General features: G+C 41.1%; 1 protein-coding gene across 10 annotated transcripts in view; it reads left to right on the forward strand.

Moving 5' to 3' along the window:
- Window positions 1-14,722, forward strand: part of syne1a (spectrin repeat containing, nuclear envelope 1a) — a 117,905-nt gene that overhangs the window by 37,015 nt on the left and 66,168 nt on the right. For all 10 annotated transcript variants that reach the window (XM_017423251.3, XM_017423245.3, XM_017423244.3 and 7 more), the window contains 11 exons: window positions 249-454; window positions 553-714; window positions 821-1,100; window positions 1,226-1,398; window positions 2,289-2,598; window positions 2,713-2,877; window positions 4,401-4,760; window positions 6,637-6,773; window positions 10,540-10,717; window positions 13,259-13,441; window positions 14,464-14,607. In XM_017423251.3, coding sequence (XP_017278740.1) covers window positions 249-454; window positions 553-714; window positions 821-1,100; window positions 1,226-1,398; window positions 2,289-2,598; window positions 2,713-2,877; window positions 4,401-4,760; window positions 6,637-6,773; window positions 10,540-10,717; window positions 13,259-13,441; window positions 14,464-14,607 — 2,298 coding nt within the window. The remainder of the gene's footprint in view (window positions 1-248; window positions 455-552; window positions 715-820; window positions 1,101-1,225; window positions 1,399-2,288; window positions 2,599-2,712; window positions 2,878-4,400; window positions 4,761-6,636; window positions 6,774-10,539; window positions 10,718-13,258; window positions 13,442-14,463; window positions 14,608-14,722) is intronic.

A 14,722-nucleotide genomic window follows, 5' to 3' on the forward strand; every position in this document is an offset into this window, starting at 1 on the left:
TACTTTTAGATTTTAGCTACTCTTTTGCTTCTTTAGCTTTTCTAATTTTAGTCAGCATTCTGATACTTTAGGTAACATTTTCCTGCTTTTAACTAGGCTTTTTCTACTTTTTTTCTTCTTATAGCGACCATATTGTTAATAAATTATCTGTGTGAAGTATTAATTATGGAGGGTTCTGGTTCTGTATTTTTCAAAGTTATTTAATTGTGACACGTCAGTAAGGACCACGTTCCTCTTTCCCAACATAGATGTCAGCTGAACAGACATCCGAAGGTGAGGAGCGTCTCTCTCAGGTCTGTAAGGAGGCTGAAAAAGTCCAGCTTCACCTGAGCAAAGCTGGAGCAGCACAGGTACAAGAGAATCTCTCCTCATGTCAGAAAGAGTGGAAAAACTACCTGGACAGCTGCTCTCAGACCCAACAATACTTACAAGAGAGCATTGACCTCCTGAAGAAGTAAGTCTTCTCACTTGTAAAGTCTCACATTAATTCAAATGCACTTTTATTTAACAGAAATATGTTTTTTTTCCTTCTTCACCCTTTCTTTCTCTTAGTTTTGATGATTGTGTGGAGAGTATAAAAGGCTGGCTTCAGCAGATGGATCTCAGACTCAAGAGCGAGTCTGTTCTTGAGGCAGAGAGCCAAAAGGGAGCCCCGGACCCTTCAGAAGAGCTGGAGAAACTGGAAAACCTCAATAAAGATCTCATAGCTCGAAGGTTTGTATCTGTGGGCGCCTGAGGGCATTTGTTATAAAGGTTGTAAGATCTGCTGTTTAACAGTCAGAGCGATAATAATTCATTATTTTCTTTTTTTTTCTTGTAGGGAGTCTGTGGAGCGTCTCTGTCAGGAAGCCCAGGCTCTGTCTGAATCCGGCCGGGGGTCAGGAGGAGAGGTCAGAGTGACGGGCCAGCTCCAGATGGAGTATCAGGCTCTGCTGAAGACGGCCAGGGAGAGGCTACGGGGCTGCCAGGAGAGCCAGGCCTTTGGAGACACCCTCCAGGGAGTTTGGGCCTGGCTGGAGGAGATCCAGGAGCGCCTGGGTACAGTAGACAGCACAATGGGGACGAAGGAGCAGTTAGAGCAGAGACTGGAGGCTGTGCAGGTGAGGCAATGCGTGGTGGTTTCAATAGACATGGGGGGGGGGGGCTGTTTGTTTTAGAAAACCTTTTTCAGCTTTATTATATTTGTCCAAACCCAGTTTACAGAAACCATGCTCTATTTGAACAGGACATCCTGCTTTTGAAGGGAGAAGGGGAGGTGAAGCTGAATATGGCGATGGGCAAAGCTGAGCTCGCCCTCCGCAGCTATGGCGCTGCTGGACAGGAAGTGGTCCGGTCTCAGCTACAGGAAGTGGAGGATGCTTGGGCCACGCTGCTTGTCACTGCCATGAGCTGCCACAGGTACTCTGATTGAGTCATACCACGTAGTTAGACATCCCAGTTGATACGAGTGATAAATAAATAAATAAAATATCTATATTTGCCGTGTCAGTTGCTAAGAACTTTGTCTTGACCATTTTTGATTTTTCCTTCGTCTCATTTGCCATTAAAACGTTTGCCTCAGGACGTTTTAGAGAACGTTCATCTGTGTGCCAAAAGAAATCCTCTCACTAGGGGATGTGTTATTTTCATTATGATAGAGTATGCGTCATTACTATTAATTACCATTAAGGTAAATACATAATGAGACCTATTTGTCTCTTTTCTGAATCTGATTGATACATCTTTGTTTGCTCTCCTCTGTGTGTGTGCAGGTCAGCATGCACTGATTTGTGTGCTAAATTGAGCAATTATGGCCCCTCTTAGGGAGAAAAAAAAATTGATCTCATTAGGGACTAAATGGTGGATGGCAAACAGTGGGTCACACATGGGGTGTGTTTGTGTTTTAAGGGGAAAGTGATAACAGGAGGAGAGGGGTAGCAGGTGAGCGAGAGGTGCGTGTGTGTGGATATTGGCGTTATGTGCACATGCAGGGGTAACAGATGGCGAGGGAAATTATGGGCGTGTATCTGTGTCTGTGTATGTTTGAACTGCACGATTAAAGGGGATAAAAGCACTTGGCAAGTATTACTGACAGTTTTTATTTCATGCTCTTGTTATGGGTTTGAAAAATGGACTAAAGGTGTAAGGAATGTAAAAATATGTCTGTGAACTCTGGACTGGAGATGAAATTATTCGTATCAACATGAACTGTGATTATTGTGTGATCAATTTTTGAGCAAGTAAGAAAAACAGCTCGTTGCTTTATGTGAAAGTCATATTTATAAACAGATCTTCTGTCTTGTCTGCAGCCGATTAGAGTGGACTGTGTCTCAGTGGGGGGGATACCTCGACAGCGCTGCGCAGCTGCAGAGCTGGATGGAGGTTGTGAAGCGGGAGGTGTGCGCCCCTCTCCCACCCCAGCCGGGACCCAGAGAGAAAGCCTCTCAGTTAGAGAGACTTAGAGCTCTGGTGGCTGACCTGGAAGACCACCAGATGGCGCTCTCCAGCCTGGAAGAAAAAGCCAGAGAGCTTTTTAAGAAGACTGGTGATGCCAGCTTTAACCATGGGGCTCGCACCCAGCTGCAGGTGCAGTTTGATCACCTCACAGCTTTGGTGGAGGTAAAAGGAATATTTTCCATTTTCACAAAAAATCTTGACCTATTTGAGTATTCTGTTCCATAATATTAGAAGTGTTAAGAAATGTGGATGTTTTTTTTCTTGTTTATTCTGTAGGAGAGAGTGCATCTGGCACAGGCGGTGGTGTTGGAGCACCAGGACTACCTGGAGGCTGTTCGGGAGCTCACTGATTGGTTGATGACTGCAGGGGAGGAGCTACAGCATTGGTCTGATACATCAGGAGACTCTACCGCCATCAGGAAGAAACTGTCAAAAGTGAAGGTGAGGAAGGCTATCAAATAGAAAGATATTCAGTTGTATTTGTCTTGGAAAAATAAGTTGGGGTGTGCTGCTGGGGAGCACATAAGTGCTTCTTTTTGTAAAATGTCAAGATGTCCTGCACTTGTGTACTTTAAATCAAATATGCTAATCAGTGTTGACATGGAGATGACCTTTTTTAAATTTAGCTATGGAGTGAGGGAGCTCAATTCCACACAATTTACGATATTACATTCACGGAGGAGTCCATCTTACTGTTTTAGACTCAAAGTTATTAGTTTGTGGCCGAAACCCAAAGTTTCAAACCAATCAGCAAGTCCTCGGAGCGCCTAACTGATCTGATTGGAGTTTACTTGTGTCAGTGATAGACATGCTTCAACACTTTTACAGTGAAACTCTCACAAAGTAACCATTGGATGTACTTCTACAACTGATTAACATTCGGAGTCAGTCCAATTCAAGCTAATCGGCAGTAGCCAACACAAAATGGCTACAATGCAGTCAGTTTAACAGATATTAGCTGATGGTCATTCACAACAAATACTCTGAGCAGGAGATCTCGTGATATCACATAAAGGGATCCTATTCTGAAAATCTGACATTAAAGGCAAAGGGTGATATGCATTCCTTCAAAGAATGGTAGGCCTTTAATTTAATATATTTTCCTCCATTTTACATTACTTTATAATGAGTAAAGAAATGTCATTCTGTCTGAAAGTGCCATACTGTCATTCTCACACGTTGTTTCTTGAAAATTTACACCCAGTTTAAAGGTGTCAAACCTGCTGTTTTTGGTGAATTGAACCGATAATTGCATCCACTGAGATTAGAAAACTTCAGATATTTCAAAGAGAGTAAGTCATGTAGAGAACTGAAATTGGTTCCCAGCTTGTTTCTCCTATCTGAGTCAAATATCTCAATTTCTTTGGTTCGGTTTACTGCCAATTTACTGAATATTATTGTCTTACAAAAGGAGAGACAAATTAGAGAAGAGGCAGTTGTGCTCTCTTCCCTGTTAAATAATTCTGCAATCACGGTGGCGGGAAAAAATGTGTGGAGAAATTGATTTGCATTTAAATATTACACATGGGCCCTAATTATCACGTTCTAGATGTGTTTGCAGAGCTTCTGAGTGAAGCGTTTCACAGAAGCTATGATGTCTTGTCTGTACAAGGTTACTGCTGATAAGCACACATTACATGGTCAGATGCTCTTTTAACTGCCTTAAATATCTCATCACAGTCAAGTGTTTGCTTTTCACTTGATCTGCATGCTGAGGGCTTCTTCAAGAGAACAAAGAGGGGAGGTAGGAGGATGAAATAATTAAATTAATGTCATGAGATAACCACAAACCATACAAGATGAACAGGATTGAACAGAAAAATACTGAATTGAGCAAGAGACATAAGAGGACAAAACAAACACTAAATAGAAAGGTTTAAACATAAAAAATTGTTCTTCCTGAGAGGGCAGTTGCCTTAGCCACAGTTTCCGTAGCAACTTTGTCTCCTGTCTACCTGCCGCAGGAACGCGTGAAATGTCGACTCATGGAGGGCCGAGAGCGCCTCAGCCGGGTCCGTCGCAGCGCAGCGACCACAGCGGAGCACACGGCAGCGGGAGGCTGCGAGGCCATGGATCGCCAGCTGGGGGCGCTGTCACACGCTCTGGAGCAGTGGGAGGGGGCCGCTCTGAGGGCCAGGGATGGCCTGGAGGGGGCCCTTGCTGCAGCCGAAGCTTCGGAAGAGGAATACGACCGTCTCACCGCCTGCCTGGAGGACAAGCTGAAGGAGTTTGATGGACATCTGAGGGGGTGGAGCCAGGAGCTGGTTAAAGCTGAGGGGCGGAGTAACGGCGAGGAGGCAGTGGAGGGATGGAAGCTGGCCAAGGTAAAAAAAATAAAAAAATAGAAAAGTTAAATTTTTTGTGAAAATGCAGTGTGAATGCTAATTGCTGAATGACTTCACTGAAATTTGCTGAAGGAGCTGAAGCTGAGGCGTCAAAGCTAAAAGAAGCAGAACACTAGCTAAAAGCTTAAAGGAGAAAAAGGCTAGCCAAGAAGTAAAAGGCAGCAAAATGGTAGGTAGAAGCTAAAAGTAGCAAAATGCTAGTTAAAAGTAGCAAAAGACTAATTGAAAGCTAAAATAGCAAATGGGGAGCTAAAAATTAAAAGTAGCAAAAAAAGACGAAAAAGATCAACTTTGCTGAAACAAGGAGAGAAAGATGTTTTAACAAACTGAAGATCTCAATGTATTTTATGGGGAAAGTACTTTACTATTTACTATTTTACTATTTTAAACATGTATAAAAGTTACAAAATAGAAAAATCATACCTCCCATCTCCTGAATGAGCTGAATGTTTTAACAGATAAAATTGGACAAAGTATGCAGAAGTAGTTGGATTCCAGAAATCTATGGAAAAGTAAAAAAACAGGAAAACAATAGTGCGAATGCTGATTCAGCCTTCACACAATTAAAACAGTCATAATGGTGTCATAAATGCATTGTGTTCAAACAATAGTTTATTAAGCAAAAAATAAATGATAAAAAACATGTCAGACTGGGATTTATGAAGGTTTGTGTGCCGTGTCAGGGAAAGTAATTAACACTGCGTAATGGAAAGTAACCACAAACACACACATGTACACATGGTGTGCATTCAGCCACGTTCTCCTTGTCAGTAATTATCCATTCTGTTAGTAAATCCTAAAAACAGATTAGTTTTTAAATCAGCTTTAGTGGAAGACCGGAATGACAGCTACAATCCCATCAGTTTCTCCAGTTTTCTCCTTCTGTCCTCTCTACCCCTCCCAGTTTATTTTTTTTTATTGCTATTATTTTCCACTATCTCTCCCTTCCAAGCATTGCCTTATTGTTTTTCTTCTCTTCCTACTCCGTTTCGGTTGAAATTAAGTCAGCTGGTTTGCCTTTCTTGGCGCTTGAAGCTCCTGCTCTTCACCTCCCCTGCTGCTCTGTCGCTAACCTCCACAGGATGTTTACAGTCTGACAATTTCTCTTTATTGTCAAGGCCGTGCCAGCGCGGTCCACCTCACACTCCTCCCCATGCTTCTTCGGCCATGTCTTTCTCCGGTTTTCCTCAATTTGGGGCTGTCAAAGAACAGAGGAGGAGTTCCCCCCCCCCCTCCTTTTCCGCTCCTCTTTCTCCTCCTCCTCCTCCAGCCTGTTTCCTGCGTCCGGCCGTGTTTTCGCTGCGTGCTTGTTTGTGTGCGTTTGAACCAACTCTGCATCTGCGAGGGCTCTTGACAGCTGAATTCCACCGGGGGAGAGGGAGGAAAAACGTGTAAGAGGGAATAAGTCAAACGAGTAGGAGGCAGGAGAGAGGAGGGGAGTTGAAATTAGAACCATAGCAGGAGGAGGGAGAAAAGGAGAAGAGTGCAACGAGTCCAGAAGAGAAGGGAGGGAGGGTTGTTTAATCGTTGTACGTCAGAGAAAAAGAGAGGGAGAGAGAGAGAGTGTGCAGATGAGTGAGAGTCAGAGCTTGTACATATTTCATGGCAGAGGATTTCATGACTGTGTGAGTGCAGAATGTGAGGCAGAGCGGGAGAACCACGGCTCCTTCCTGTCACACTCCTCGAAGAACAGAAATGCTATTGAACGGGCAGCACTGTGAGTATGTGTTGGGAGCGTCTGTGTGTGTGAGAGAAGTGAGAAAAGACTGGGTGTGAATAGGAATGCACTGATTCAAGCGTGTCTCTCCTAAACAGACTCAGACCGCAGCTTTCTGTTTTTATTTTTTTATTTTAGGACATTCTGGAGGGCTTGCAGAGTGCTGAGCTGATGGCAGAGAAGTTGAAAAGCCAACTGAATGACCTGGTCCAGTACTCCAGAGACCTGGGCTCGCAATCAGACCGGGTCACAGCGCTTATCAAACAGCACAACAGGTGAGAGGATGAAAAACGTGTGTTTCCATATCAGGAGGATTCTTTAGGAACAAGAAACGATGACTGGAATGCTAAGCTGAATGAAAGAAGATTCCTTCACTTTCTCTTTTCATCCAGAATCAGCTTTTTAAGTTCTGTTGCATGGCCCACTGCCGTGTCTGTGTGAGTCAGTTCATTCGTCTGCACTGTTTGCAAAATATCTCACGAATCACTGAATAAATGTTGTGAAACTTTCAAATAGTAACCATTGGATTGACGTCTACAGTCCACTGTCTCTGGTGTGGTAATATCTTAAACTGATCCCCAACCCAGACTCTGAGCACTGGCTGATCTTGCGAGATCTTTATTTAAAACTTTGCCATTAACTACTGGAATGAACCCTCTGTTAACAAAATATCTCTTAAACCACTAAACGAATCCAAATGAAACTTTCAGAAAGTAAACATTAGATGAACGTTTACAACTGATTAACTTTTAAAATCAACCCAAAACAAGTCGACCGCCACAGCCAACTGACTGGCTCTAACTAACAGATATTAAGCTAAAGTTTGGTGTGGTAGTAGCTGAGACTCGCCCCCAACACATACTTTGAGCACTTTACATGCCATCTTTGCTAAAAACCTTGGCATTAACAATTGGATTCAACCCTCTTTGTTTGTTAGCAAAACACCTCATGAACCACTAGATGGATTTTAATGAAACTCACAGAAAGAAATGAATGGATGTATATCAACAAATAATTAACTTTTGCAGTCAGCCCAATTTAAGATGGCTGCCACGCTTAATTAACCCCAGAAATTTAACAAACACTGTGCTAAAATTTGGTGTGGTTGTAGCTGAGATAATATGCAAGATATCACAATATTGATGAGATGAAGCCTAATGTTATTTTTAGGGTTGGACCAAAAAGGATATAACTCAGTCAGTTCTCAACATAAGATTATTTTAGTTAAAAGTTCTGACATTAAAGGTGGCGGGCGACATGCATTCCTTTAAGGAATGGTGGAACTTTAATTAAGTCCTGTTATTAATACAGTTTTCTTTTAATATGGTATTTTTTTACTTGTACAGAAAGACCAATGCCATGTGTATTAAAATTTAAAAGAAAAGGATCCCAGTCTTTACTAAAAGAATTTTGCTTCCTCCTTTTCTCCTCCTCTGCTGAAGGTTTCCAAATATCCTCATCGGTTCTTTTTATTATTCTTGCTAAAAAAACAAATTGACCACGTATCAACTCCATTTTACTGGAGGATCCAACAGCAGAAAGTTCCAAATTCAGAAGACACTTTTACACTCCTATTTGTGTTGAAGGAGTGTGTTCATGTGTCCGTCAAAAAGAGGTGTGAAGTTTGTGAGCCAGGCAGAGGTGAAAGGTGAGAGGGAGAAACAGCCACTGGTTGCTAAGCGACATTTATTCACCTTCTCCCTCCTCTGGTTGTTCACTGTGTTTGTGTCCTTCTAAGGTCTGATTTTATTTAAGGATTTGTGTATACTTTGTGAGGTGGACATGCCTTTAGTTTACTTACAAAGCTCTAACCGCCTGCTTTGAAGCCACAAGTGAGCCTGTGTGTTTGCCGAGCTCCTGTTTGTGAACACGTCCTGTAACGCATGCAAAAGAAGATGCATACAAGCAGCCATAATAAATACTCCCACAGTAGCACAAATACTTTTTTACTTTATATGTGTGTGTTGCGCTGGGACTCACATTCGTGGCACAGATCCTGGATGAGGTCAGCTTGTTGGAAAGGCTGTGGCAGTTAATTGGCTTTGGGTGCTGATTGGCAAAGCAGCACCTTTTCTGAATTACTTTGCTTGTCAGTCTGTCACAGGCTTGGCCTGTGCTCTCTATGCACCTGTCCTGCATTAAGCAATGCAAAGAAATAGCAAAAGAGAAGGAATGGAGGAGGAGAAACTCTTCCCCCTCCTCATCATAGCAGGCCAGATTTTGTCTGTCAAGTGATCCTTTTACACCCATGTCCTCCTCACTGTGTCACCTATAATGCCCTCCTCACACCATTAAAACTAAAGAGTGTTTGTGTGTCAGATTGTGTTTGGCTTTTTATGACCCTGTTTTGGCACTACTTAAACAGCTGCCCACCTCGTTTTCTTCCTTTTAGCTCCTTTATTGCCTTTGAAAACCCACTGTCCGCTACTGTATGTCTGAAACACAGTGTCCCCTTCCTTTTGTTGTTTTTATTAACAATCTGAAATAAATAATGCATTTATTGTTTGTGCATTTTGAGGTTTTATTTTATTTTTGTGTAGCTAATTGTTTCTGAGTGCTGATTGGCAAATCAGCAGCTTTTAGTTTTAGCTTTGCTTGACATCAAACTTTTAACTCGTATTAGTTACATAGATTGTGTAACTGAAGCAGGAAGTTCTGCAGGTTTTGTTTGTCTCACATCTCTTCAGGACCAGTTCAGTGAAGTTGGTGAGCGGTGAAGCATTTTATTTTAGATCATTTCCAGAAATCAAATAATACCTAAAAATTAATTTTAGTTGCAATTTTTTTCACATAATTGTTACAATAGATGTAAACAATAATCACAAAGGGATACAAATAGTATTATTGCTGTGAAGACTGCTTGTCTTGTCTTTATATTTGTGTTTAATTGGCTGATTATCTGTATTTAATGTGTGTCAACCAGTTCTAGTCTGCCTCTTCTGTCGTTTTGTGAGACAGAAGCTGCAAAGTTTGGGAACCTCCTGGAATATGCTACCAACTTCTTACCAGGAGAAGAAAGATTTATGACATAAAGCAAAATAATTCAAGACTCACTGTGGATGAGTTTGCTTAATTTAACTTTTCAGAATAAAGCCCCAGATCTGGCAACCTTACATCAACATTTAACAGCTGCACACGCTGCGTGGGGAAAAAAGCAATTTAGAAAAGGAAAAAGCAAAAACAAACTGATAAATAAAACAAAAGAGAAACAGTAAAAACAAAGAAAGGGAAGACGAGAGCTAAACACTTTAATGAATTAAACAATATAATTTTTCCATCTAGTCCTGAATATCATTATTATCATTTTCTATATTTTCAGACACGTTTTAGTTTGTGACACATTACCATAAGCTGTGAACTAATTTAGGCCACACCCTCCCGCTATACTGAACGTATTTAGCCTATTTTGCCATTTAAAAAGAAAATGTTAAAGTTCATGAGTTAGAAATCGATTAGGATTTTCAGGTTTGTGCTGAAAAAAGAAAATCTTGTACTGCAGGAGTTTTAGATCCATTTCCCCCAATGAGTGTTGACTTTTTCCATTTACTACATGTTCTTATTGTGCTTCAAATACAAAGTGTTATTGAATTTTGTTTGTAGTGTTTTTCTTTAAACACCAACAGATGAACAAACACCGTCTTTTATGACTTTCAAATTGTTCTTTTCCATCTCGGGCATTTTCTTATAGAAGCAGGCTGTCATGCCCTGTTGTCTCCGTCATGTCACCCCCGGGAACCTTTGCCCCTGTCATATGTTGCCTCTCAACCCCCTCCCACATCATTCCCTAACCTCCCCACCCCCCTGGTTATCCCTTCTTGCCCCAGCACTCATTCCTTCCACTTCACCCACTTTACCATTTCTACACCTGCTCATTTCTCATCCCCGACCACAGGCTTTTCTTCCTTTCCAGGTTGTTTTTGTCCTGATAAACAGGCAAAAATTACATGCTAATCCATCCCTGTGTTTTTTTTTTACATATATTTGTCTTATTTCTAATTAAGAGATCACCATGTGAAGCTCCGTTTCTTCCATGTCCTGCAGCCTCAGTCTCCGTGCATCCAGGGAGTGTCAGAATAAGGAGCGCCTGTTGGAGCAGAGGTTTCGTGCAGCCCTCAGAGACTTCCAACAGTGGCTGGTCAATGCCAAAATCAGTACGGCCAAATGCTTCGATGTGCCACAGACCGTCACAGAGGCCTCCACCGCTTTGCAGAGAATACAAGTAAGACAGCGTCTTATATCGCCTATTAAATATAGGAAGCATCCGTGAAATTCTTATGTTTTTAAAGTATTAGAAACTGTGTGGTTGTGTGCATTTTACCTCCATGTTTTAGGATTTGCACATTACACACAGTATAGTATAGAACACTTTGTTCAGATTGTTTCACTAAATTCGCCAGGCATTTAGTATATTTAGAGTATATTTCTGTTTTTACTTTGTTTTTGTGTAGGTAATGCAAGTTGAAAACTTTATTCTAATTTCAACAGAAATAATACTACTGTTTTAAATAATAATACATTTATAAATATGCAGAATTCTTGCAGGTTCTATAAGATTTGAATAGTTTGATAGTTTTCTGGAGTCTAGAAGTCTAGATGTTGATTTTTACAATAAAAGGCAGCTTCCAGTCGATATATCTAATTGTTTATTTTTTTATATATTTATTTTTCCCATAAAAATATCAGTTTATTATTTCTAGACATTACAATCTTCTATGTTTTGTACAAAAATGAGAACCAGTAATTGAAAACATTTGGGACAATGCTTTTTGTAGTACTAAGGATGTTTTAAGCACCCTCCCAAATTTGTCCTGAAGCCTGTTTTTTTTTTTTTGTTGAAATGTTTGTTGATTGACAAACACAATAAATAAAAAGTGATTCTGTACCCCCATCTCAGAAAGGACACTGACACAAGAGCATAGAGTTAAGTGTAACAACACTTTACTCCCCATAAATCGGCTTTCATTTGTCTTAGTACATTTAGGCATTCTCATAATGATTATTTTAGAAAATTTAATTAAAAAAACTGTCCTAGTTAATCTTCTGGTTACTCTGATCTATAAGTTGCCACTGAATATGGCTGTCTGGTCTTGTTTTTACTGACCTTTAATCATCTCCACTAATGCAGTGATGCTTTATATTTTGATAGTTAGAGATTTTCTTTTGTCTGGTGGCATAAAATTAACAAGCGCCAAGCCCTTTTTTTTCCTGCTCATTCAGTAGCTCAAAAAGTTTGAATGAACTTCATATCCACAGCCGCTAATTATAAACCAGGCCTTTTTGTTTTTATTGCAGAAAGTTGGTTGTAAAAATTGCCAGTACAAAGAAAAGTGAAATGATGTAATAGCTGTGTAATCAATCCATTTTCCATGATAAAAAGACTCAGAGAACTGACTGGGAAGATCCTCTCCTCTTTTGGGCTGGTTGGAGTATTGGGACCTGAAAAAATAAATCAAAAAGTAGAGGAGAGAGCCCCACAGTGAGTCCCTCTGCCATAGTCTTTAAAAAAAAATCTCTCTGTCTCGTTCTTTCCGATATATCTGGGGGTCTTTTGTGAGACTCTGGCAGGTCTGGCAGCCCTTTTTAGAGCCCGACAGGCTGGATGTCAGATGCTTATCTGTTAAAATCAATGTCTTCACATTCCTGCAACCTGATAGTTTATCACCACTCTGACATATGGACACATCCACCATGACATAAAAAAAACTGTGGTTTTATTATCGCTTATTTCTACTCTTGTCTTAAGACTAAAATAACTTTATTTAACTTTGTGTTTTGGGATTTTCAGTCATCAGTGCTTACATGTGTGATCCATGATTTATTTAAGTCACATAGCTGCAGGAAAAGTCTATTCAGACCTTCAACAAAGCAACAGATGTTTTAAAAAAATTAATTTCTTCCAACAAGATTTCTAATGAATTGCTGCTGCATAGGGTTTTTTAAGTGGGGAAGCGGGGTGTTCTATAGCAGACTTTAAACTATCTTTGAGGAAGAAACTGAATTTTATCAAGTTTACGGAGTGCAGAGAAATACGGAGATAATCATGTTTTATTTATTATTGACTTGGTGAGGAATGTGGAACAATGTTTCCACATGGCTGACCTCCAGGAGGGCCAGTGTGGGAGGGGCGAGGGCATCAACTGTGTCACGCTTAATTGGCGTTCTACGGTTACACTGGCAGGATGAGAATATGGGGAAAAAAGGACAATGAATGAATGTAAAACGGACAGAAGCAAAAAAAATAAAGAGGAGAGATAAAGGCAGACTGAGTGAAAGACTTTCTGTGTTTGTGTTTAAGAAAGCTGGAGCTGTGCAAGTGATGTGCTGACTGCACAGATGGTGGAGTGGTCCCTGCTGCGCTACTGTCATCAGCTCAGCTCAAAGGGAGTGTGTGTGTGTGTGTGTGTGTGTGTGTTTGTGGGTTGCGTGTGCGTACATTGTCAGTGGGTGGATTCGAAGGACCTATGTAGAAGCCAACATGTTTCAGGTTCACTGCCTTTCCTTATCTGTGATACCTTCCCTACGTCGAACTCCTCCTCCTGCTAACGTGCATCAAATTAGGAACAACTTGAACGACTGTAATTAATGTGTAATTAATGCTTAGGGCAATGTAATGTCAGACACAAATACAGTAAGACGCAGAGGGCACAGTGAAGTTTTTCATTCAGTCAGTTGTCCTCCTCCTTTTCACGCCCGTCTCCTTTTGTGAGCGCTTGTGTTAAATGGTCACAGCTCCTTTGTCTTTGTTTGTGCCTCCCCCCAGGAGTTCCTGAGTGACATGGAGAATGGCCAGGCCAGACTGAGTACAGTAGGAGCCAGTGGGGAGCTCCTGATGGCTGTAGTGTCCAAAGATAGAGTGGAGGGAATCAAGGCCAAGGTGGCAAATGCCAGAGAGGACTGGAGGAGCCTGATGAACAACCTGCAGACGAGGGAAGATGCTCTCAAGGTTGGTTTTAATCACTTTATCTTTGCTTTGCTAAAGAGTTTGCTGTGGTTTGGAAGTTTATTGAAGTTTTGTTTTAATGAAACTTTCAGACAATAATCATTGGGTTGACATCTCTAACATTTACTTGTTGGAGTCTACTTGATTCAAGATGGCTGCCACAGCAAAGCAATCTTATCAAACACAAAAATGCCTACAACTCAATCAGTTTGACAGATATTAAGCAAAAAATTGGTGTGGTAGTAGTTGAGACTTATTCCCAATTTGTACTCTGAGTGCTAACCGATCGCATTAGATCTTTGTTTAAAACTTAGTCATTATTATTGGAATCCACTGTGTCTGTTAGCAAAATATCTTGTGAGAACCACCAGACAGATTTCAATGAATCCTTTAGGAAATAATCATATGATGAACATCTACAACTTATTACTGTTCGGAGCTGATGCAGTTCAAGATGGCTGCCACAGCCAACTGATCTTCAAAAACAGATAAATGGCTATAACACAGTTTTACAGTTAATGTAGGTTGGTCATTCACAACATCTACTCCAACACTGCAAGATTTTGGCTTAAAACTTCAGCATTAACTGTTGGAGTCGACCCTCTTTGTCTGTTAGCAAAATATCTCATGAACTACTGGATGGATTCTAATAAAACTTTCAGAAAGTAGTCATAGGATGGACATCTACAGCTGTATACTTTGGAGTCAATCCACTTTACGATGGCCACAACAGTTGATTGATATTAAAAATGCTGCAACTCGGTGAGTTTAACAGATATTAATCTAAAATTGAATACGGTGGTAGCTGACAGTCTTTCTCAACGCATACTCTGAGTGTGACAGCTTGTTTTGCACAAGATTCCACATAACGTTTTCTTCAAGGTTTGAATGAATCTGCTATAACTTTGTTGGAGCAGGGAAACAAGTAAAACATGCCGGAGAGTGGCCCTCCAGGACCAGGATCGCCCACCCCTGCTCTACAGCATGCTGAATAAATCCTTCATGTCTCTGTGTCACATCTCCAGAACCTGCAGTCCCAGATGACGGGGTTCGAGGCCAGTGCCGAGCCTCTGCAGGAGTGGCTTAACAGCACAGAGGTCAGAGTTCAGGAGAGCAGCGCTCGACTGCACGACCTTCCAGCCAAGAAACAAGAGCTTAGCAAGTTACAGGTATTTTGTCATTCTGACATGCTTGCTCAGCCCAGCTCTGACAGAGTGTCACAATTCTCATTAACTTACATTACTTGTATAATTATTCTGGTTATTCATGGAGCCATCTGTTAGT

The sequence above is a fragment of the Kryptolebias marmoratus genome, linkage group LG19 (assembly GCF_001649575.2).
Source record: "Kryptolebias marmoratus isolate JLee-2015 linkage group LG19, ASM164957v2, whole genome shotgun sequence".
NCBI lineage: Eukaryota > Metazoa > Chordata > Actinopteri > Cyprinodontiformes > Rivulidae > Kryptolebias > Kryptolebias marmoratus.